Below are 24,901 nucleotides of genomic sequence, written 5' to 3' on the forward strand. Positions count from 1 at the left end.
TTAGGAGCTGTGGAACGGGCTTGCCTAAATCCATATTGTTGTTTGGTAAAAAGTTTAGCAGCTGTAAGGTGATGGACTAGAGCTTGATTAATTATGGACTCAAATATTTTGGCAAAAAGCGGGAGGAGGCTAATGGGGTGATAATTTAACGGGTCAGTTCTTTCACCAGAATTCTAGTAGATAATAAAAAAGTTAATATTTTTTATTATACTTATATAGAAGTAAAGAGACTTATTTTGCTATCTAATTTACATACATGTTTGTGGTATGTATGGACATGTAAATTAGATGATGATGCTGGATTTTTCTATATTAGATTTTCAGGCATTATGCCACATCTTTGAGCAATATTTTAACTACTGGCATTATTTATGAATATAGGTTGATTCCCAAGACACTTATATTTTTCATTAGTTCATCGATCACTTTCATTTCGCAGATGACACAAGCTACACCCGTGAACACAACTAGATCGCAATCTGTGACAAACATTACAACAAGACTTATTCAAGTGCAAAACACTTTCATGCATCAATTCAAAAGTGAAAAATTTCCCTTCAAAAGAAGCCGTCAGAACTGGGTGGACCACTTTAAGAACCATACAAAAACATTTGTAATATTTTCTTTATTTAAATTTTTTACATGTGGGCTCATAGATAAGAGTCTAGTATCTTCTTAACTAATTAGTTAAATATCTTATAAAAGATAAATTAGTGAACACAGCAAAGAAATCTTCGGGGGCATTTCGCTCTTGGCAATTATCAAAGTTTTCCTTTCAATTTTTACAGCATTATTTGCAATGTGTCTCTTGTGACTTCTATAGACAGATTGAGCAAAATCCTTGTTTCTCTCAATCTGATATCTGTGATGTCATGCATTATGTTCTGACGTCTTAGTTTTTACTCTATTTTGATCTATCTGACATCACATATATTCCTGTTTTATCTTTCATGGGAACTCATTTATTTCCCAAACTTTGTGTCACTTTGATCTACACTTATTTCAAACTTTGTCAAGATTAACACTGTTTGATGTAATTGCTAGCTGGCATAGAGCCAGATATTATGTAGCAAGGGAGATAGTTGCCTAAACACTAATTTTAATTCAATTTTTTAAGAAACTGTTTACATTGTCAATATTTACGATTACCACTGGGTGAATCACTTCAAGATCTTTGGGACATGGGAGAACCTCACTGCAGTCAGTGAAAATCGTCCAAGTCATTTAAGATGTTTAAAAATTTGTACAGCTGACTTTATCATTAGTGTGAGAACAATAGTTTAGGAGAGTTAGGAACGCCATGCACAAGAATGAACTGCAGACCCTGTATCCATTGCTAATTGTCAAGTGCCATGTATAGCAATATGAAACAAGTTTACACATCTCAAACCTTTTCCAAAATTTTCTGAAAGAGGATATTGGAAGATATACAATCAGTTTCAAGATTTATTTTGAGTGGGCACAATGCAACCTAGACCTTTAGCACTCCGGATTTCTTTCTCCGCAGTTACTTTAAAGACAGCGCTATGCATAGAGATCCAGGACCATAATGGAACTGAAAGTAGCCATCAAGAAAGGCCAGAACCATAGCTAGGTCAGTTTATAAGAATGTCTCGACACATTTAAGCCAAATAGGTCATCCCAGACATATGTTCTAGAATAAAGACGAAGAATCCAAAGATGCTGTTTTGTTATGATGAATACAAGTGGCTAGGTGGTTAATGGCATGGGCTGAAAACCCAAGTGTCCTGGGTTCAAATCCAGTTTGTTCCATAGTAACACTTTTCTCAAACCAACACCTGACCTCACGTCTAACCTCATGGATAGGAGATAATTAAAATAACCAAAGTTTTCTAAAATATTTGCTGAAAATTAAGAAATGTGATCCAGCAAAAGTTGATGGGAGGCGAGCAAGATGAGAGGTCTACCTGTAGTTTTGGAGAAATATATATGCTTACTGGCACTAATAGTTCTGTGATAATGACAAATTAAAAAAAAAAAAGAAAAGACAATTGTTAAAAATAAAAATCTGAAAATAAGTTGAAACAAGTTATCTCCCTTATATTGCCACCTTAAAAAAAAAAAAAAAAATGGTCCAAATTATTTATCCGGGATATAGTATATCCAAGTTAAATGGATAAAAATATATTAATTTTGTACACACAACTTTTTAAACCAATTTAACAAAATGTTGGCAATATATGATTCAAAGGGTCCAAGTAATGTTCCAAGTGTCATTTAGCATTTAAAAAGGAATTGAATAGACACGTTCACTTCAGCTGGCACCATGTAAGTTTCATGGTCTATGTTCAGTCTCAAGAGACAATCATTACCCCTTGTAATTGCATGTGTAATTGTGAAACAAATGGTTGTGAAATCTTCAACTACACCTCTCCCAAGTCAGTAAAGCCCAATTCCAGTGGCAAGGACAAGTCCAGGAAACCAGAAACAATGCCAAAATAATTGGAAAGCACATAGAGTACCTGGTATTCCCATATAGTTATCCAATTTAGTACAGACTCAGCTCAATGTTCAGAGTTAAAGTGTTATTTAATGATTGAGCAGGAATTGAGTAGACCTGCTCATTTTGGCTGGTGCCGTACACATTTACATGTGAGTATCAATGGGATAGGTATAGATATGAAAATTTGCGCCGGTTTTGCTAGTGAGAGAGTGTATGTGTGTTTGTGGAGCCATGTGTATGTGTAGTTGCTAAGCATACAGTGGTTCATGAATGCCTCTTGCCATGTATGCGTGTGCTGCTTGCTGACTACAATTAAACTCACACCTTAAAAACTCTTCTTTCTCTGGGGCTACTTTAAAGACAGAAATATTTATAGAGACCTAGGACCGTAACGGAACTGAAGGTAACCAGTAAGAAGGAAGCCAAAGCTAAAGCTTGGTCAGTTTATAAAGATATTTGAACACATTTGAGCCAAAACGAGATCATCTTGGACATACGTGCTAGAGTTAGAGTAAAGACAAAGAATCTAAAGATGTTTATATTTTCTTTTTCTGAATACAGCAGTTATAGTCAAAGTTTTATTTAAGGTTTGCAGAAAATTTTAAAAATGAGGTCCAGCAAAAGTTGAAGGGGCATTGGAGGGGGTCACCCTGTAATTTTGTGGGGGTTATTTTCACTACTGAGTCATGCGCATGTTGCTTGCTGCATGCATTTCAGCCACAACGGACCTTGGCTGGATTGTGTGGTGCGTGTACATTTGCCTTCTGTGAAAGCAAAAAATACAGAAAAGAAAAACCCTGCTGTGTCTGGGTTTTTATATTATACGCAAGATTTGGAAGTAAATAGTTTTTGTGTTGTGATTGAATCAAAGTGCTAATTTGACCATTTGCTCAGTAGAGTTTCAATCCATAAAAGCAACATTCATTGCCACTGCTGTTTCTAACAGCATGAGTTTCTATATTATTTAATTGGAATTCATTATTAAGATGAGTATTATTTATTAATTTATTTTATTGTGGTCTATAATCCTTATCTTTTTTTTTTTTTCCACAACGTTTCAGCCAACTATTCCTCTGGCCTTCGTCAGATGGTAACTGCGAGGGGATAGGAACTCAGAATCTCCTAAAAAGATGAGGATAATAGTCCGCAATAAAAGAAATTAATAAATAATAATCATCTCAATAATGAATTCCAATTAAATAATATATATACCATTCGGTACGGAGCTGACCATGGAAGATCAGATTAAAAATAAATGTGGATTTATAAGACCAAAAAATCTAACCTTGATTGCCCTTCAGGGCCCAGTGGCACAGTGGATAGAGACGTTGAATCTCTATGGTATTGTCTGAACATAATAGTTTCAATCTTACCCAAAAGCCGGCCAGAGGCTTACTTAGCCAAAATGTGGAGACGACACCAACTATGGATGGCAGTGATTGCTGAGGATGCAGTTGGGAGATTTGGAGTTCCTATCCCGTCACAGTTACCACCTGACGAAGGCCAGAGGAATAGTTAGCCGAAACGTTGTGAAACAATAACAACAATAAAAAAAGATGAGGATAATAGTCCGCAATAAATTAAATTAATAAACAGGAGTTTCTATATTATATTCATCTTCGTCTGTCTGTCCGTTCAACAATTTTTCAGAAACTACAGAGCCAATCTTACTGAAATTTTGTTTGGACCTTTTCTATGATAAGGTGCAATGGACTAAGTATTATGGTATCCGTTTGATGCACAGTTAGGGATAAACAATACCACATTTACTCTAGAAATTTGGCATAAAGTACTCATTCTAAGTCAACAGGCTATAACTTTTGCCCGTTTTTAATTGGCTAAAAGTAGTCTAGTATTTATGAATGAAATTAATTTTTTTCAAAAAGCATACACACCAACATGGAAGCCTTGGTCTTCAAAACTTTTGTAAAGGTTTCGGCTGTATCTGCAAATATCTGAATGGACTTTCTGGCTCCTTATTTGTCCGACAAGGCCAGCTGCATGCCAACTGGTACCACAACCAAGTCTGAAAAAAAAAGACACGTTATTAATGAATCTGGGCAAGATAGATATACCAAGTTTTGATATGTTTGCAACAAAGTCTCTTATGTATATATAGAGATTACCTTGTTACTAAGATATGTACATTGGAATATACCACCTTTCTTAACTTGTCTACGCTTTTCTCCAATGATAATTTTTTTTTTTTTTTTTACAGTGATCACCACTTATCAAGGCCTGGAAGCCACTCAGGGATAAGGGTTATTGCAAGTACATTACGTTAGTGTGGAGATTTGATGAAATGTTTACTTAAGGGGGCGATTCATTAGGAATTTGTTAACATTGGACTTGAAGACATCCAAGTTGTAGTCCGGTGGGAAGCAGGCAGACGGAACAGAGTTCCACAGGCGTGCAGTTCTAAGAAAGAAGCTTTGTTCATGGAATCCGTGTTTTGATTTAGGCACAGATATAGAGTGGGGGAAATTTTTCACAGTGGATTCAGCTAGACGGGTGTTTTTCGTGAAAGATTGGCGTAAGGTAAAAAAAAAAATTAAAAAAAAAAAAAGAAAAGAAAAGTGAAACATGCGTGGTTCCCCATGAGTGCACAGTGAACGAGGCATAAAAAAATGACTACGTTCAGCATAACCCAACAGTTATCACGAAGTATGGACAAACAATATTATATAGAAATCAGTTAGTTACAACTTTTTAGACTGTATTTATTTTTCATTTGATTACACAACACCTTGGAAATATCTAATATATATATATGTATTTGAGTGTGTTCATTTTACTATATAAATTTAATATAAAATGATCACCCACTTCCTGATTACATTTTTTCTTATCTTCCTTTTCTTTTTTTACTTCTTATTTTCTCTTACTACTAGGATTGATGCTGTTTTCAAATACATATACATGGCCAGAGATTATCAATATTATACAGATTAACAGTGGCCAGCAGTTATGGCTGCTGCTGCTGCTTTAAAATGAACATGTCCACAATACTAAAAATACAACCGAGTAACATAATATATATATATAAAAAAAAATAAGGATTTTAATCATGCACGTGCTACAATAAGCTCATCTATAGTGTGGTGAAACACTCAAACAGAGAAAAGTCCAGCCATTGGCTAATGAAAACATTAGCTGAATACTATACTTCATCTGTTCTGTCCTCAGTTAATGAAGAAGGAATACTTCTAGATTGAGGTAATTTATTTTTTTTTTGTCTTCGGGTGGGGTGGGGTTGGGGGTTCATTTTTCCCTACATTCAAAATAGACCTTGTGTCTAACTCTTTTCTCATGGGAGATATCTGAATGTTTTGCTTAGTTTTAGAAAAGAATTGGTGCTTTACCACAACAAAGACGTTCAGGTATTATTTTTTTATTTTTGATAAGATGTGTAGATGTATCAAATATATGCATAATATATTCCCCTTAAGTAATCCAATTTACCAAATTTCCATTACCAACAATTATGACATTGTTCCATTGACCACTGTACGCTTATTAACCCTTATCCTTGAGTGGCCTCCGGGTCTATATATATAAGGAAATATATATACAGGATGGAACGATAAAATTGTCACCCTAGAAAAGACGACATGATTCCATTTCCGTTTGATGAAAACGGTTTTCTTTTTTTTGTTGCAGACCATCTACTAATTGGCCAGTTGTGTACAAATCCCAAGAGTGATAGAAGCCTTCTATCATGTCTGAAAGTGGCACAATGTTCAATGAGCTAGATCGGAGATGGGCCACTGTACAACACATGCTCTCTGCTGATCCAAGTTCTGGATTGTCACAAAGAACAAGGACATACACAAGGTGTTGAAAACAAAGTTTCTGGCCATGGTTATGGTCTTTGATGTGGTTTCAGACAGACCCTGGGTGTGGCAGCAGGACTCAGTGCTGGCCTACAAGTCCAAAGAGACCCAGGCTTGGCTTCAGAAGGAGTACTATGACTGTAGTACCCTTCTCTCACTGCCCCCCCCCCCTCCCCCACCTTCCTCACCCTGAACCCGCTGGACTACTTCATTTGGTCATACATAGAGAATATCAATAACATGGCCTCTCACAAAACCAAAGCTAGCCTGATCACAGCCATCTGCCGAGTATTCGCCAAGTTCCCGCCGGTGCTTGTGGAAAAGGCATGCTCCCAGTTCCAGATCTGTATCAAGGCGATGACCGATGCTGAATGCGGCTACATTGAATAGATGTCAGCTGTACTACATAATCAAGGTACCTGAATTGATTTTTTTCAATAAAAGTTTTAAAATAAAGCTGTAGTGTTGTTTTCTTTAGGGCGACACTTTTATCGTTCCACCCTGTAGAACTTGTTCTGGGGTAAACAGTGAAATCTGAAAAGCTTATATGCACTATCAAATTACCTACCATATATATATATATATATATATACACACACACACACACACTCCTATAAAGTTGAGTTTTTTGTGTATTGATATTCATATTAAAAAACTTGTTATATTTGGGTCGTGGAATTGCATTTATCGACAAAAGATCTAATTTGCTACATGATTTATATTTGTGTAAACAGATTATAGTGAACACAAAACCTTTTCTATATATATTTACGTAAGCGTATATATTTTTGTTTAAAAAACTTTGCCTACCAAACTCCTCCTTCGGTTTTTGGTCTACAGATATGAAACTTAATATATAAGGTATTCGAACTCATGTGAAACTTTATATTTGGGTTTTAGCCAGGGAAAACCGATGCAACAGTGTGAAGATTAAAAAAATGAAATTTGCCAGATGAAGATCGAACGACGGCATGAAGAATATGCATGCGTGACGTAATAGCTTTAGGTTTTAATTTTTAAGTTTGCAGGAAACATAACTTCACAGCACAGTCATAGTTCAAAGGAAAAAATAATCCGTAAGCTAAACGTTTTGGTTTCGATTCTCAGTGGTGGCGCACAAATATTTATTTTTTTAACTTTTTAAATCATTACTATATCTTGAGTCCAATATAATATAATAATAAATATGAAATATGCATTAATCAAAATATCATATTTAAGCACATTTTATGACTAGGTAATGCCGGGGGGGGGTTGCTAGTAAAATATATATATATTCATTGTTTACATTCATTTAATTGTACCCATCATCACGATCATTGAGGAATATATATATATGTATATATATATTAAGTAATGTGATTTATAATTTAAAAATTAAAAAAAAAAAATTTTTTAAATTTAAAAATCAAATTTTAATTAAATTAAAAATCAGTTTCATAAGAAGGAACAACAACAAAGTCAGATAATTGACTTTGTTGTTGTTCCTTCTTATGAAACTGATTTTTAATTTAATTAAAATTTGATTTTTAAATTTAAAAATTTTTTTTTTGAACTTTTAAATTATAAATCACATTACTTAATATTGAATTAGCTCTAAGACATTTAACTATCGAGCTTATTATATATCTAAATTACAACGAGCATTTCCTGTATTTTAATTAAACTAGTAATTTCACTATTACATTAAAATACACTTAGCTCTTTAGACTATTATTCTAATCTCCTTTAAATTATATATATATATATATATATATATATATATATATATATATACATGCACACACATACCCACGCAAATTTGGAATTAAATTCTGTAAATTAAAAATTTACAAGTTTATTATTTGACAAAGAAATATAAAGATTTAAATTTTTTTTTTCTTATTCCATGGAGTTTCAATAAATGCCTCATATCATCAGAGAAAATGTAGTAAGCAAAATTATATTTATAGGTGTACCATAAATTTGCTGTTTAGCACATAGATTGAAAACTAAAGTCTACATATAAATTTAAAAGAGACCGAAGGATATTCCAAGGTGAAGTCGGGTTTAATGAAGAAAAGTAGAGGCACAGTCGTGAAATCCATAGCAGATAAAAAGTCTCGATATGTTTATCGTTTGGTTGGGTTTTTTTTGATGGCATATCAAACCTTTTCGGGTTATTTAATGCCGAGTCCCGTATAGTAAATCAACTTCTTTGCATTATTCATGTTGCATCCAGTTATTTTGTAGGTTTTTATTCTTCAAGCTCTTTGTATTTTCAATCGCTAGTTTGTAGTGTCTGGTTTGGTTGTTTTATAGTGGATTTTATCGTTTTTGTTCCTTGCTCTACAGAACATGAATGAGTTTTGCAATGGGAAAAGGGTTACAGTATTAATGTTTAGTGCATTTTTATGTTAGGAAACCAGTGGAGAAAGGAGAAAGAGGAAAAGTAGATCCAGTAGATATCTCACTGCTGATGCAATTCCCTACCTATACAGCCATGGATGGAGTTGTTCCTATTTACAATGCCTCCCCACGGGACAGGGTTAGACACCAGGGTCGTTTTTTAATGTGGAGAAAAGGAACAAAAATTAAAATTGTCTCAGTCGTGAAGGACTTCTCCTCCACTGAGAACAAGAAATTAAAGTGGAGCATCTGAAGAACAGATACTACACTGTGATCTTGTCCCGAAGGGCAATTTGTTGGCTGTTTTTGTTTTATGGAATATCAACCCTTTTCAGGTTATTTAATGCCAAATCTAGTGACTTTGAAGAAAAATGTTTTAATAGAATGTATTTGTTTTTTTCAAGTCAGTTTCTATTTAACCCATAGTTGGGACCCTAACAGGTACTACCACTCCGGGTCAGAGTGGACCTGGGAGCAATGGCAAAGTGTGGCTTCACACTCTCCAAAGCCCGCAAGCTGGGGCCTCACTATCGGATATAGTTTAAGGTCATATCCAAGACCCAAGGATGGAGTACTGTTGCCACATCTGGCCAGGAGCTGCTAGAAAGATTTTATCCTGCCTTGACAGAGTTCAAAACAGACTTCGTAGTCTAGTGGGGGAATCCCTTTCTTCTTCCCTGCAACCTCTTTCTCACATAAGAGATGTTACGAGCCTGTCTCTGTTTTATCGTTATTTTCATGGCAAGTGCTTATCTGAACTCCAATCTATGCCCCCCCCGCCAAACTTTCACGAGAAACACTCGTCTAGCTGAAAACACTATCAATAATTTCCCCCATTCTTTATCTGTGCCTAAACCTAATCGTAGATTCCATGAACAAAGTTTCTTTCTTAGAACTACACACCTGTGGAACTCTTCCTTTTGACTGCTTTCCAGCTGACTATAATATGGCCGTCTTCAAGTCCAATGTAAACAAGTTCTTGATGAGCCGTTCCCCTTAAGTAATCCAATTTACCAAATTTCCATTACCAACAATTATGACATTGTTCCATTGACCACTGTACGCTTATTAACCCTTATCCTTGAGTGGCCTCCGGGTCTTGATAAGTGGTGACTCTTGTAAAAAAAAAAAAAAAAAAAAAAAAAAGGAAAAGGGAAAAAGGGAGAAAAGGTGGAGCTGTTGTTTTGGTTTTTGGTTTTGTAGAACATAATTAAGTTTTGCAAAAGGGGATAGAAAAACAAAAAAAACATCAATGTAAGGCACATTTTATCTTAGGAAGCCAATATCTTCAGCCAGCCTGATCTGGTAGCACCAGTCTATGTGTGAACTTGTCTCTGTGTGTGTGTGGAACGGTCTCTACCAAACTCTTGTCAATTTTGATCTACAGCCTTTAAGCTTAATATATAGGAGATTTGGACCTTTGGACCAATTTCGATTTGGGTTTTAGCCAGTAAAAATAGCTGCTAAGGGATCAATTTTTTTTTTTTTTTAAATTGGAACTTGGCAGGTGTAAATCGAGTAAACTTGTTACTTCTATGCATGCGGAAATATGCATTTAAACGTTTAACAATGCTATTTTTTAAAGTTTTTATCCGCATATGGACTAAGCTTAGATGATAACAAATAATTCTGGAGAGCTATATGTTTTGGTTTCAATTTTAGCTGATGGCACCAAAGTCATATTCTTATTCATAACTTTTGAAATCACTATTATATAGTGGGTACAATATAATAATCAGTAGAGAATTAACTCCATAATAAATACGAAATCTGCATGAATTAAAATATTATATTTAAGCTTATTTTATGACTGGGCAACGCCGACTTGACGCCCTGCTAGTACAGTCATAAATACAACAAAAAGGTGTGAAATAAAATCTGAAAAGTTCACTCAACTTTACTATTAAGCTTATACTCCAACCTTTCTCTTTGACATTGGCATATCCATGCCTTATCTTTTGTTCAAATAGTTGCATTGTCAACTGACCAACAACTAATACGTAACAAGACCAAAGAAATAAAAAAACAAAAAACTTATGCCTTAACATTGCCTACACATACCTTATCTTTGGTTTACATATCTACATTGTCCAAAACATTTGTATATTTTTTGCAATGCACAGAAAAATTGCCTGAGAATAAAGTATTTTGGGATGAAAATTTGAATATTTTTTTAATAATTTTTATTAATGGCTAACCATTCGGGAATTCCAGGTGCTGTATGTGCTCTCCGCTTATCTCAGCATTGATTCCAGTCAGTCTTGGGCCTTTCCTTGCCACTGGACTCAAGCAGTGCCGATTCAGGAGAGGTGTGGTTGGTGATTGTACAACCCTTGCCTCACAATTACATGTGCAGCTACCATTACAGGAGTGTCCATTGTCTCTTGAGACTGAACGGAGGCATCAGTCGATTATCAATAGTGCCAAGACAATCCCAATATTTTCTGTTCTAAATTTCTGATTCCATTACCAATTCCGATTCTAAAATAGCATTTCTTTTGTTTTTTGGAGGTGGGGAGGGGGAGGATATAGTGAAGAGGCCTGATATACTTTTAAATGCAGGTATAATATTCTTTTTAAATTGACAATCTTCTTAATTGTTTCCATTTCCATATTGTGCTAAGATTTTGATAAGCTCTACCTTACAATTGTCGTTATTCAAACTGTTCTCTTCAGCATGTCCATCCATCCGCCGCAGCAGAGATTGAACTCATTACGAGTTTGTAGCGCAATTCAAATCTTGTCCGTAGCTGAAGACTTGATGCTTCGCCAGGGCTATCAAAGGTATCTTTTATCGTAACGCCATCACTAGATGGGGTGCCTACCATGGCTTAAGAGAGTCCCATCTACCCTCGAGACAAGGATAGACCATGCCAGTTTCTCAACCTGGTATTTTACCTTGCCTTCTTAAATGGTCACCCATCTGGTACTAGTCAGGCTCAACATTGCTTAACTTCAATGATCTGGCGAGAACCGGTGTGTCCACGTGATTGTGCCACATATATGTATATACGTATATATAGGACATAACCTTATCCATACTTTATCTTTTATTTACATGAGACGAAAGAAATGCAAGAAACTTGCACGTTGACATAACCTTTTGCATGGCTTATATTTTGTTCACATATTTACAGTGTCCACAAACAACAAAAAAAGAAATACAATTTGGAAGTATCTTGATGAATACATACGATTTAGATTCGTATTCCTCCAAAAGGAGTGACACAGAGGTAACCCAAGGCATAACAGGTTGCCTTACTTTGAACAATGATGAAATGCAACCCTCAAATGAGATTTATTTGCTTCCAACCAAAAGCAATATGTGACACAAGGTCGTTTTTAATGTGTGGGAAACCAGCTCCTCAAAAAGGGACAGTAGGCAAAAATAAAAATTGTCTTAGTATAGAAGGGTTTCCCCTACATGGACTAAGGACAAATTAACTCAAGTGTAGCACCAGAACAGATACTACACTCGGATCTCAGCCTGCTACTTTTTTCTATTTAAAAAACTTGAACACTCTAATCTCATAAGGGAATTAAGATAACTCTTCTTCAACACCGCCACAATGACCAACGACAATTCTTAGCTTTAATGACCTCTTTCAGATTTCAAAAATGTAACTGCCTGAGTATTTAGTTCTTTCCCACCGCAACAACTGTGACACTAGGGTCAGAAAGTGGGATTCAACCAGAGTGGGATTGAAACAGAGGAGCCTTCTGAGACTTCAAAAGATGCCTGTGTAGACCCGTCGGCATTCTTGGCAAGGCGTCTCAAGTGATTAGCAATAAACTAACCCCTTCCCAAAGATAGAAGGCAAAGCCTGGGAGTGTGGACACAGTGTGGCCCTCCTAGAATTGTACAAAACCAGAACTACACTCCAATCAACAGGAACTAGGTCGTTACTGGAATCGTCTTAAGAAAAAAAACTGTCTGTCTTCTCCAATTCGTCCTTCTTAAAAGTAATTGTTCACCTCATATGCAAATGAATACTAACTAATATATATATATATATATATATATATATATATTGCACCACAAACAAGTTCTTTCTTAGACTAATCATTGAGTGACAAACATGTGAAACAGTTTGCATACTTCAAAGCTTGTAACCCTTCATTTTGTTCTTCATTACAGTAGTTTTTTTTTGTTTTTGTTTTTTTACTTTGGGTCACCACTTATCAAGGCCTGAAGGCCACTAAAGGAGAAGGGTTAACGAATGTAAGGTGATAGTGGTGTAGTAATTACTTATGGTGTAAATTGGGTAGAATTTGATTAGTTATGAGGACGGCTTAACAAGAACTGGTTTATATTAGATCTGTATTTAACCGAGAAGCATGCCAGCGTTAAAGTGTTCCAAAGGCGGGCAGTTCTGAGAGATAAAGCTTTGTTCATGGAATCTTCCTTTACATTTAGGCACAGATAGAGAGTGGGGAAAATCATATATAGTGGTTGTAACTAGTTGAGTGTTTTTTTTGTGAAAGTTTGGCAAGGGGGGGACCATAAATTACAGTTCAGTCGAACACTTGCCATGAAAATAGCAAGAGTAGAGACAGGCTCGTGACGTCTTTTCTGTGGGAAAAAAGGTTGCAGGGAAGAGAAAAGAGCATTGCCCACTAGGTTTCAGAACCGATTTTGAACTCTATCAGGGCAAGATGGGGGCATGCCAAGCAGCTCCTGCCTAGAACATTTAATTCTGGTTTATATTTTAAACTACAGACGTGTTACATTTCAGTAACTCGTAGGTAATCAAAAACAAAGAAAAAAACATTAATTTACCACATTTATTTTTAGTATTTTTATTTTATTTTAATTAAATTACTTTTATTTTTCCACAGACTGTTTACTTGTGTCTGTGGACATTTTATATTTCTCCTTACAGCCATTCCATTGACAACGACCAAGCTGGAGAATGGAAAGCACACATCAATATGAATTGACACAATACATTTAACAAATTAACTCCATCTCTTTCTATGTTTTCCTTCAATATCTTTCTAGTTAGAATTTTTTCTATGAAAACACCAGCTACTTACATGGGGGACCACGTGAAGGTTGCCGACATTCTAAGTGAAAGTGTTTATGTGAAACAAACTGGATTCGAACTTGGCATATCCACATTGCCAGTCCATACCCTTAACCACTTAGCCTTACTTGACTTGTCCTTAACCATCGCCACTCCAAAAAAATGCAATTACAAATGCAAGTTCTTTTTTCTATTAAAAATCGAGTACCCAACGTGTGAAATAGTTCATACACTTCAACGTGTCGTTTAGTTTTTTATTACAGTAGTTAACATTTAATTCCCATTTACATTTTAAACCACAGGTGTGCTACATTTTCTACTAAGAGATAATGTTAACAATTTGCAATAACTTGTAGGTTATCAAAAACAAACAAAAACACAAAAATCAAATTTCTGTTTTTACAGACAAACGCGAGTTATTCTTTGAGACAGTCCTTGAAGCAAGCTAAATTGTCAATTTCAAAGGTTGTTAAAACTTTCTATGAAATTGCCATGTTCATTGCAAAGAGCATGAAGAACCGTATTATTGTGACATGGTCACTGGTGGTGAAGGGCCATTTTGGATACGATAGCATCTTTAGATATAGCCAAGAACCACACCAATTATAAATTTATCTTCTATATATATAAAAGCGAAAATGTATGTATGTATGCATGTATGTATGTATGTACGCTTCTTGATGTCCACAAAAGGCTTCTTTCAGAGAAGCGCTCGCTCGCTTCACAACTTCTTAAAACTGTTTATATCATCTATAAATTGTAATATCTCACACTTAACCACGGAGTTCGCCTGTCTATTTAATTTTATTGACTTTAAAACGTTAATTATTCCACATTTCCCGCATCGGCATGCGTTACATTCGGTTTTCGGTATAAACAAAAGCGAAACTCGACTCTAATCACTGGCCCAGAGCCAGTGGTCTCTAGAGAGCTAAGTAACGTTTGTTCAATGTCGACTTCGTCATATCAGACGGTAGCTTTCATTTCGAGACGAGACACTCCCCCTAATAAACAGGGAGCTGGTTTTCCCCGAACTTAGTTAAAAACAAACAAACCGATTTATTTATTTATTTATTTAAAAACTGTCCCGCACAAAATCGTAACTGCTGAATAGCTATCGCCGTCACGTCAATCAAAAACGCGCACCTGTTTTTTTTTCACACTTTACTATTTTTCAACTGCACGTCGTCAAGGCTTCGTTTTTTTTCACAGCACCTGTCTTTTTTCACATTTTAGGCATCGGGTTTTTTTCACACACACCTACAAACACCCAGGCAACGCCGGGTACCCCTCACTAGTCTATATATATATAAAAGCGAAAATGTATGTATGTGTGTATGTTTGTGTCTGCTAAAAACTTTCAACAGACGCGACGAAAATTCACAAACTCAGTATCATATCAAAGCTTCAGCCTTCGCTCGAAAAATATTAAAAAATTGGCCAGAAACGTTCATTTTTTTTCACCCCGAAATCGATAATTTTCGACGGGGGGGGGGGGGGGGGTCAACAAAAACGGTCTTCTCATGACGAGAGTGGTTCTACGCATGTGCCAGATGACGTCATGAGCTGATTTACTTTAAATAGTTGAAAACCTTAACAAACTTCATGTACGTCGCATTAGGTTAGTTGATTAGCACGTTGGTTAGTTATCTAAACGTTTTGGGTTCGAATCGTGGTGTGATATGTCTTTTTTTTTTTTTTTTCGATTTTTTAATTTAAATATTGAACCAGTGTTATTTAAGCCATTTTTCACGTAACGTTCGTTTTGCTGTTCTTTTGGTTTTTTTACTTTGCTTATCCACCCCCGACCACACACTCAAAAACACCCGGGTACCCACCGATTTTTTAAATTTTAATATTGAAAAAGGCTTATTTAAGCCATTTTTCACGTGTTTTTCTGTTTTCATCGTTTGCCTTACGTTAGTTTTTTTTGTGTTTTTTTTTCGATGTTTTGATTACCCCCCCCCCACACTTAATTAAAACGTTTTCTTTTTTCACTTCGCTTATAACAAGCAAACCTACGTCGTCGTCATAATGCTCGGCGACTTCCAGGCACGCACCTTTCAATTTCGTTCTTACTTAAATAAATTCAAACATCTTTCACTAACTCATTCTGGCTGTGCGATTTTATTTTCAAACTTCGCCTCAGGGCTTCGGGTTCGATCCTACCCCCCCCCCCCGGGTTCTTTTTTATTAAACACCACACACACGCCTAGAAACACCCGGGCAACGCCGGACAACCCTGCTAGTATATCTATAAAAGTGAAAATTTGTGTGTGTGTCTGTATATTTCTCTACCAAATAACTGTCAATTTTCGGTCTACAGACTCGAGATTTGACATAAGAGGTATTGAGATTTGGGAAAATCTTTTTAATCAGTTTTCGGCCAGAAAATTGGCTGTTAAGGGGTTAAAGTTCAATCATTTTACCTTTGAGACCTCTACCAAACTCCTCCGCCAATTTTGGGTCTAAACATTTGAAATTTTAGATATAGGGTACTTGGACATGGATCTAACTTTATAATTTGATTTGAACCTAAAACAAATGCTAAGAGGTCATAATTGGGGTCAAAGTTTTAAAAAAAATTGACCTCTGCGGTCTCTACCAAATTACTCAGCCAATTTTTAGTCTTAACATTTGAAATTTTAAACAAAGTGTATTCAGACAAAGGGCAAGCTTTTTAATCGTTTTATTGCTGAAAATTTGGCTTCCAAGGGGGCAAAGTTCAAAAGATTTTACCTTTGCAGTGTCAAGCAAACTATTCAGCTAATTTTGGGCCTAAAAATTTGAAATTTTACATGAAGGGTATTCAGACATGCAGCAAGCTTTTTAATCAGTTTTTGGGCGAAAATTTAGCTGGTGAGAGGTCAAAGTTTACAGAGTTGATCTTTGCAAACTCTACCAAACTCCTCCAACAATTTTGGGTCTAAACACTTGAAATTTTAGATGTAGGTTACTTGGACATTGGTCAAACATTTTAATTTAATTTAAACCCAAATAATAAAAGTTAAGAGGTTAAAATTAGGGTCAAAGTTAAAAATTTGACGTCTGCGGTCTCTACCAACTTTTCTCTATAGTAGTTAAGGAAGCCTATTATATAGAAAGGCATTATGGTACATATTCACACTTTTTAATATATACATATGCACATAAAGTTATGAACAGTACATAGGGCCTGAGCAAAGCCGGGCGGAACTGCTAGTTGAGTATAAAAGTTATAACAAAGAAAGAAAGAAATATATATATACAGGCATGCGTATAAAGATGGAAATAAATGAAACATTGAAAGAATAGAAGGGTCACCAGTTAGCAAGTACAAACTAAAACACTAACAAAGTTTTGTAAATACAAAAATTAAGGAAAAGGAAATTTAACACCAAAAACATTTTAATGTTACAATTCTATAAGAATACTAGCAGGCCACCCGGCATTTCCCAGTCATAAGATATGCTTAAATATGATTTTTTAATTCATGCTGATTACGTATTTAGTATCATAGAGATAATGCTCTATTGATTATTATATTGAACCTAATATATAGTAGTGAGATGAAAACTGAAAATGCATATACATATATAACGTGAGTGCCATCAGCTAGAATCGAAACCAAAACATTCAACTCCCAACTCTCATTCCTTAACCTCTGAGTCATGCCCATATATGTATATGTATATATATATATATATATATATATATATATATATATATTAGCAGTTCAGCCCAGCTTTGCTCGGGTCCTATATAATGTTCATAACTTTATGTGCATATATATTAAAAAGTTTGACTCATATCCAAGTAACCTACATCTAAAATTTCAAGTATTTAAACCCAAAATTGGAGGAGGAGTTTGGTAGAGTCTGCAAAGGTCAACTTTTTTAACTGACCTTTTGGCAGCTAAATTTTCGCCCAAAAACCGACTAAAAAGCTTGCTGCATGTCTGAATACCCTTCATGTAAAATTTCAAATTTTTAGACCCAAAATTTGCTGAATAGTTTGCTAGAGACCGCAAAGGTTAAATCTTTTTAACTTGGACCCCTTGACAGCGAAATTTCTTGCCGAAAACCAATTAAAAAGATTTTCCCAAATCTCAATATTCCTTATGTCAAATCGCGAGGCTGTAGACTGAAAACTGACAGAGTAATTTGGTAGGGAAATGTACACACACAGACAGACACACATCGGTGTTGTCCGGGTGTTTGGGGGGGGGTGTAAATCCAAACAAAAAGGAAACTTAACGATAGCAATTAAAAAAAAAAGGAGGGGGGGAAGCTGGCAAGTGGGCTCGAACCCGGAGCCTTGATGCCAATATGTTGAGCCTGAACACCTGTGCTATGGCGACAATGGCAATGTAAGAGCGATTAAAAAGTGAGTCAAGTCAAAAAGGTTTGATTGACAGGTGACTGCTTAATGAGGTCATCACGGGAGCGTTAGGATCACGTGGAAGTTTTATTTATTTACTGCGGGGCAGTCATTTGGCGTTTGTTTACTTTGTTTCAATGCGGTGCAGTTTTGGCTTCCCAAAGACGATTGGGGGAGTGGGCCAGCTTCCCTTTTGAAGGGGATTTTCCAAATTGAATAGCAATTGTCTGATATAAGGAGAAACTCCGCATTAATCAAAGCTGATTGCTTTTGGCCATTCCCGGCGATCGCGCCACGAATGATACCTAGCTTTGAATCAGTTTCGCTTTTATTATATGAAAAAGCTGAATCCACACGCGGCAATCCAAAAATGTGGAATATTTAGTTTTCTAAGTCAGGCAAATTAAATAGACAGGCGATCCCCGTTGTTAACTCATCGATGTTATGATTTCGACGCGATATATTTTAAGAATGAGCGACGGCCTCGAGAACCTGCCACAAAAATGCCTTTCGCGGACATAAACAAAAAGTGAACATACATACAGACACACATTTTCGCTTTTATATATATATACATTAAAAAAAAAGCAAATAATGTATGGGATGATGGATTTTGCTCACATGGAAAATTGGCCCTGTGTCTAACTTTGCCCTCGTGGGAATGCAAGTAAACGAGGACATTAGCTTTAATTATTTTTCTCTAACAAATAAAGCAGGTTACTTAAAAATTAAGAATAAGCGAAAAAAAAAAAAAAAGATTCCTCTGAATTAATAATAAAAATAATAACTCAGTTTAGAAGAATATTTAAAAATGAAAACAAATCTATTACAGAAAATATTTAATAACTTGCTCCGTTTAAAACAATTTTTCAATTAAACTATCACAGTTATTTCCCCTTTAGTTTTCTGGTTTAAAAATTAAACGGTTTCATATTTCAGATAAAATAAGTTAAATCAAATATAAATTGAAATGAAAATAAACTAAATAATTAATGTTTTTTTAATTAGAACAGTTGAAACGAACCTATTATGTCGAATAAGTAATATCATTGAGCTAATTATTTAAATAGATTTAATTTAATGCGATATACTAATGACCGTAACTCAATCAATGTAGATGTGGTTTGAAGAATGCTATATATAGAAATTGTGTATAAAATATAATGTCTCCTTTGACAGAAGTATCTTATCATGGACATTAATATTTCTGGACCAGGAGAGGTGTACACACATATGGCCTTTATATTTCTTTGATCATTGGGAGTTGTACACATAGACAAACACACACACACGAACGCTACTACTTTATATATATATATATATATATATATATATATATATATATATATATATATATATATATATTACTAGCATTTCAGCCTGGCGTTGCCCGGGTGTTTGGAGGTATATGTTGAGCAAAAAAAAAAAAAAAAAAAAACGGTCAATTTTTTTTTAAACTTTGACCCCTATTATGATCCTTTAACATTTGTTGTTTTGGGCTCAAATCAAGTTATTAAGTTAGATCCATGTCCAAGGAACTTATATTTAAAATTTCAAGTGTTTAAACCCATAATTGGCAGAGGAGTTTGGTAAGGGTCTCAAAGGTCAAAGCGTTGAACTTTGACCTCTTAACAGCCAAATTTCTGGCTGAAAACGGACTATAAAGATTTTTCCAAATCTCAGTACCCTGTATTATCAAATTTCGAGTCTGTAGACTTAAAATTGACACAGTTATTCCTATGTTAAGAATGGTTTTCTAATTAATAACGTTATTGCAGCACGGTAACATAAGTGCATTATTACCATTTTTTTTTTAAATTAAAAGTCAATATAGGTTTTGAAGCGTTTTCAGTTAATTCGGTATATGTGACAAAAAAAAAAAAAAAAAAAAAAAAAGAAAAGAAATGCGATTCTAAGGTTCCCCATTTTCGGACCCATTCTAGCATTTTATGGCAATTAACTACAGTTTTTTTACTATTTACTCGAAGTAAAATTGGCGAGGTCGTAAAACCACACATAATCCCCCCCCCCCCCCCGAAAAATGGTAAAATCTTCTTCACCCCCCCCCCCCGGGGAAAACGCACAAATTCTATCTACTATAGCAAAAGACAAAAACAAACAAAAAAAAAAAAAAAAAAAATGGTTAACTGCGCTAAAACATTAGAATAGCCCCAGAAATGGAAGATAATTTTACGTCGAATTTATATGCGAAACTTGATCCACTGATCCGCCGGACTCTAAATTCTGAAATAATTGTGTGTATGCGTGTTTATTACTGCGTCATATTTTTCATGATGTTCGTACGTAAGATCCTAAAAAAATAGAATCTCATTTTAAGGGAGTGGGCTAAAGGTATTAGGGTACTCATGCACTTATTGATCCGTGCTGAAATAATAACGTTATTATTTAAAAAGCCATTCTTAACATGGGGAGGGGAGGGTGATGTACCTTACTTTAACCTTACAAGTGAATAAAAAAAATAAAACTTTAATTAAACTTGGAAATACGATTTAAAAAATAGTGCGGATCAGTAAGTGCATTAGCACCGGTATTACCGACGAAATATTACGTAATATCTCTCTTTGCATTAAAAATTATCAGACATTATCTCGTGTGTGTGTGTGTGTGTGTGTGTTGCCAATGCGTAACATAGTGAATGATTTTTTTTTAATTGTCTATTGGAATCAAGCTATTTTTAAGGAATGGGCTTCCATCGAATTGCAGTACTTACCCAGTCAGTCGCGAGTATCGATAAAGAATTCCCAAGTCAGTCCCGAAGATACTCAAAGCAGTTTACAATTTGAAAAACATTTTTTCTTTTTAAAGGATTTTTCAACTTTATTTTTTTTTTAGGGTCTAAAATATTTAAAACCCAATCCTCCCCTCGCATATTAGTGTCGTCTGCTTTTAAGATTTTTTTTTCGCAGCTTTAAAATCGTAAACTGCTTCGATTATTCCTGGGACTAGCTCAGAATTCTACATCAATATCAGAGATTGGTTCCGTAAGTAACTGCAATCCTCTGAATAAGTACCGAAATCGGGTAAAATAAGGGTACTTCTGCAGTTTACGTATTGTTCTTAATATGGGGAGGGGCAACGAACGTTAACTATTCTGTACTTTCACCTAACTATTTAATAGACAAAATTGAATTTAACATGAACATCTTATCTAAAAAGAAAAATTTCTAATAGCACGTTCCGTAAACTGCAGAAGTACCAAGATGAAAAATAAAAAATAAAAAAGGAAGCTTTAAAAATTCCTACTGAAAAAAATGTTTTTTTTTTCCCAATTGTTTTGCTCCTGAGCAACACCGTCTAGTTAAAGCAAGTCTATTTATATACACTTGTGTATAAGATTCACACCTAAACTAATTAACAGATCATTATAAATTTTGGAATACAGCTGATAAAGGGTTGGGGGGGGTAGTCGTTGGTGAAAATTCAGATACCTCCAAAATTTGTGAAACTTTAGCAATCGGTATTAGAGACATCATTTAATAAATATTTCCCAAATTTCAGTTTCTTTGAACGATTTTTAGGAGGGCATAATATGTGCACAACCTCCCATTTGAAAATTCAAATATTTCAGATTTGCATTAAATTTCATCCATAGTCATTAAACATCAATTAAGCAAAAGTCTTGAATTTCAATTTCTTCTTAAGCCCCCCCCCCCTTAAACTTAAGCCGTAAATTTTAGACATTTTTTTTTTCTAAAATCAATATCGGCAAAAGTATTGTATAGTTAACAGCCGAGAAATCTAAACAAAATATACAATAAATAACTTTTACCAACCGACCGAAAATTAATTTTTCTACCGACCTGCACCTGCATAGTTTTAAACTTTTGAAACTTCCAAGTTTTGTGATTTCAAAATTTGTTTCGGTACTCATGCACTTATTGATCCGTGCTGAAATAACATTATTATTTAAAAAGCCATCCTTAACATGGGGAGGGGACGGTGTTTTGTACCTATTCAGTACTTTAAAAACTTTAATTAAACTGGGAAATACGATTTTAAAAAATAGCGCAGATCAATAAGTGCATTAGCACCTTTGTTTCATTACTTTCACTTAGCCGAATTCGTCAATCAATCACAGTGGTTGTCAATTGTTTTTTTTTTTGGGGGGGGGGCTACTATCGGGCCTAAAAAAAGACGTATGGTATCACTAACCCTAAGTCTTGGGGTAATTTCCAATTGGATTAGAGTAAGATTTCTTTTTACTTTCAAGCGTGAAATTATCGACTACATAAAAAAAATAATCAGCCACCCATTTTTTCTCTCTTTTTTTAATGACGTATTCGATTAAAGTGGAAGCTAAGAAGCAAATTTTGAAATAAAACTTGTGTTCAAAAGTTTCAAACAATGCAGGTCAATGAAAATTAAATGTTGGCTACTTCTACAGAATTAAAACTGAACCCTTTAATGGTCAATGTGACTTGGTTGTTCCACTGACGACTTACCTGCAAAGAGTTGTTTTTCAGGGGTTGTAATCAAACAAGAGATCGTAAAACTTGAAAATACTATTTAAAAAAAAAATGGTACTAGTGCAAAGAGTGATCCGGACGTAAATAATAACATTATTTAAAAAGCCATTCTTAACATGGGGAGGGGAGGGTGTTTTGTAACTATTCTATACTTCAACCTTACAATTGAATAAAAAAAAATGTATCATAAAACTTTAATTAAACTTGGAAATACGATTTAAAAAATAGCACTAGCACAAAAAAAATATAGCACAGTAACAAAAATGCATAAGCACCGTTTAATTCTGCAAAAGCCTTTATGGTTCGGTTCAAATTCTGTAGAAGCACCATACAAATAAATGTGTTTGTTCTTACCTTCCTTGTTCCAGGACGACAACATCGGACCAGCCACGTTGACTTAGATGGTATGCCACGGACGACCCCACGACACCACCACCACAAATAACAACCCTTGCTTCCTTGGGAACCGTGAAGGCATCATTATTTGTAAACGAAGAAGATGAAGAAGAAGGGTCAGACTCCGAAGACAATGAAAAAGACCGACAGTTATTATTAGTAGAGATCCACGATAATATATTTCGCTTCTTGGACCTCTTGTTCAGTCGAAGTCCGGTGAGCTTCGAAGAGGAACTAGAATTAGTACCGTTATTGCAATAATGAAAAGTTGTTGGAGTAAATCTTGCATAGCCTCTCCTGGAGAAGAATGTGTTCGTTTTAATGATTTTGTCAAGACTTTTCAAGGCTGGTTGCATGACATTGAAAGATCTCATCTTAAGGACCTTTCAGAATCGTGTGTACATATGTATATGTATGTATGCAAAATAAAGAATCAATGAAGCAGTTTGTTTTGGGCAGCGAATTGAGAAAGAAAATGAAAGAAATCCTACAGCAGCCGACCGTGTGGTAGAAGCACAACTACGCTACTGAAAACATTGGCGATAAGGTTAAACTAAATGAGAAAAAAAAAAAGAAAGAAAAAAGATAGAGAGAGGTTAATAGTAACAAAATAACACGTGCTTTTATTATTATGATTGTTGTTGTTGTTATTGGCAACACCCAATTGCAGCCTGTTTATGTAATGTCAAATTTGTTTGCAGGCGTTCTTTCATTCGTAACGGTAATAAATAATATTCTGTAGTGTAAAATAAAAACTAAATAAAAATATGGATTTCGGTTTAATGTTGCGTTGCGAGTATATTCTCAGAGGGCGGCTTTTTTTAAGTTAAAGAGCGGTCCAAAAATCAAGTCGGAAAGGGAAACATTGAACAAATAGTTAATATGAACACCCTGCTAAAAATTAAACAATTAAAAAAACTTTGGTAGAAGCATTTTTCACGTATTAGTAAGCATATTAAAAAAACAATAACATTTATTCTGAATGGTTATTTTAAAAAGTGATAATTTTATTTAATCGCAAATATATTATAGAGGCAAACTAAAACGAAACATTTTTAAATGAATAAATTGTCGTTAAAAAAAATCAAAGTTCCACTATTGTACAACTGAACTCGTTCTTTTTAATATTTTTGCGAATTATAATTGTGCTATTTTAAATTTAAATAATAACTATGGTATCTTCGGAAATTTAGGGAGTATTTTAATAATATTTATTTATTATTTAATTGTTCAAGAACGTATCACGCTTGTCTGTTTCAATTACGACGTGTTTTTCTTTAGGCTTCATTGAGTCACGTTACTTAACGCTTGTCTTAAAACAATAAGTTTTATCTTTTGGAAACTTAAGACTCCCGATAAATGTTACCGATATATAAATAGAGACCGGTGCCTTGAATGGGTGGGGTGTTAATTTTGTCTTTCTTAATGAGAAGAAGACAGACAGAAAGAAAGAAACCAGCACGTAAATTAATAATGTTAATCTATTTCTTCTTTTGCTGCAAAGGTCGAACCATATAGGTCGTCGTCGCCGTCATCGTCATAACAAATCGCAAGCATACCTAGAAACACGGCAGAGTGTCTGTGTGGGTCTTTGGGGGGTCATATAACAGAGACATATAGGAAAAGAGAAGAAAAAGCATACTCTTTTCTTCCTCTTTTTTTATTTCTTTTTCTGCTACGCGCCTGCTATGTCCAAAACAACATTGCAAGGGCAGATAACTCTAATCGGATAACCACCTAAAGAAACAACTTATATTTAAAAATAAAATAAAATAACGATTTTTGTATTATAATTCAACGTTATTTCTGCGATGATATATTTTAACATTTTTTTTTATTTTTATATCGAATATAAGTCTACCTGTTTGGAATTAAATAATTTCCCCACTCGAAAAGTGAGTAAACATGACATTACAAATTACAAATCCGGTGTCGTAAAATGCAAGT

General features: G+C 34.8%; 1 protein-coding gene across 2 annotated transcripts in view; it reads right to left on the reverse strand.

Moving 5' to 3' along the window:
- The window catches only part of LOC145259852 (pyruvate dehydrogenase phosphatase regulatory subunit, mitochondrial-like), a 169,959-nt gene extending 145,315 nt beyond the window's left edge, over positions 1-24,644 (reverse strand). Inside the window, exons 1-3 of one of the 2 annotated variants that reach the window (XM_080117694.1) lie at positions 24,514-24,616; positions 22,913-23,507; positions 4,360-4,490 (exon numbers count right to left, since the gene is read on the reverse strand). In XM_080117694.1, the coding sequence (XP_079973820.1) occupies positions 4,360-4,490; positions 22,913-23,328 (547 nt within the window). In that variant the 5' untranslated portion in view covers positions 23,329-23,507; positions 24,514-24,616. Of the gene's footprint in view, positions 1-4,359; positions 4,491-22,912 lie in introns of both variants that reach the window. The other variant, XM_080117693.1, reaches the window with a different exon arrangement.
- Positions 24,645-24,901: the final 257 nt, after the last annotated feature.

Source organism: Euprymna scolopes, chromosome 35 (assembly GCF_053919585.1).
Source record: "Euprymna scolopes isolate OS-2025 chromosome 35, ASM5391958v1, whole genome shotgun sequence".
In the NCBI taxonomy this organism is placed as follows: domain Eukaryota; kingdom Metazoa; phylum Mollusca; class Cephalopoda; order Sepiida; family Sepiolidae; genus Euprymna; species Euprymna scolopes.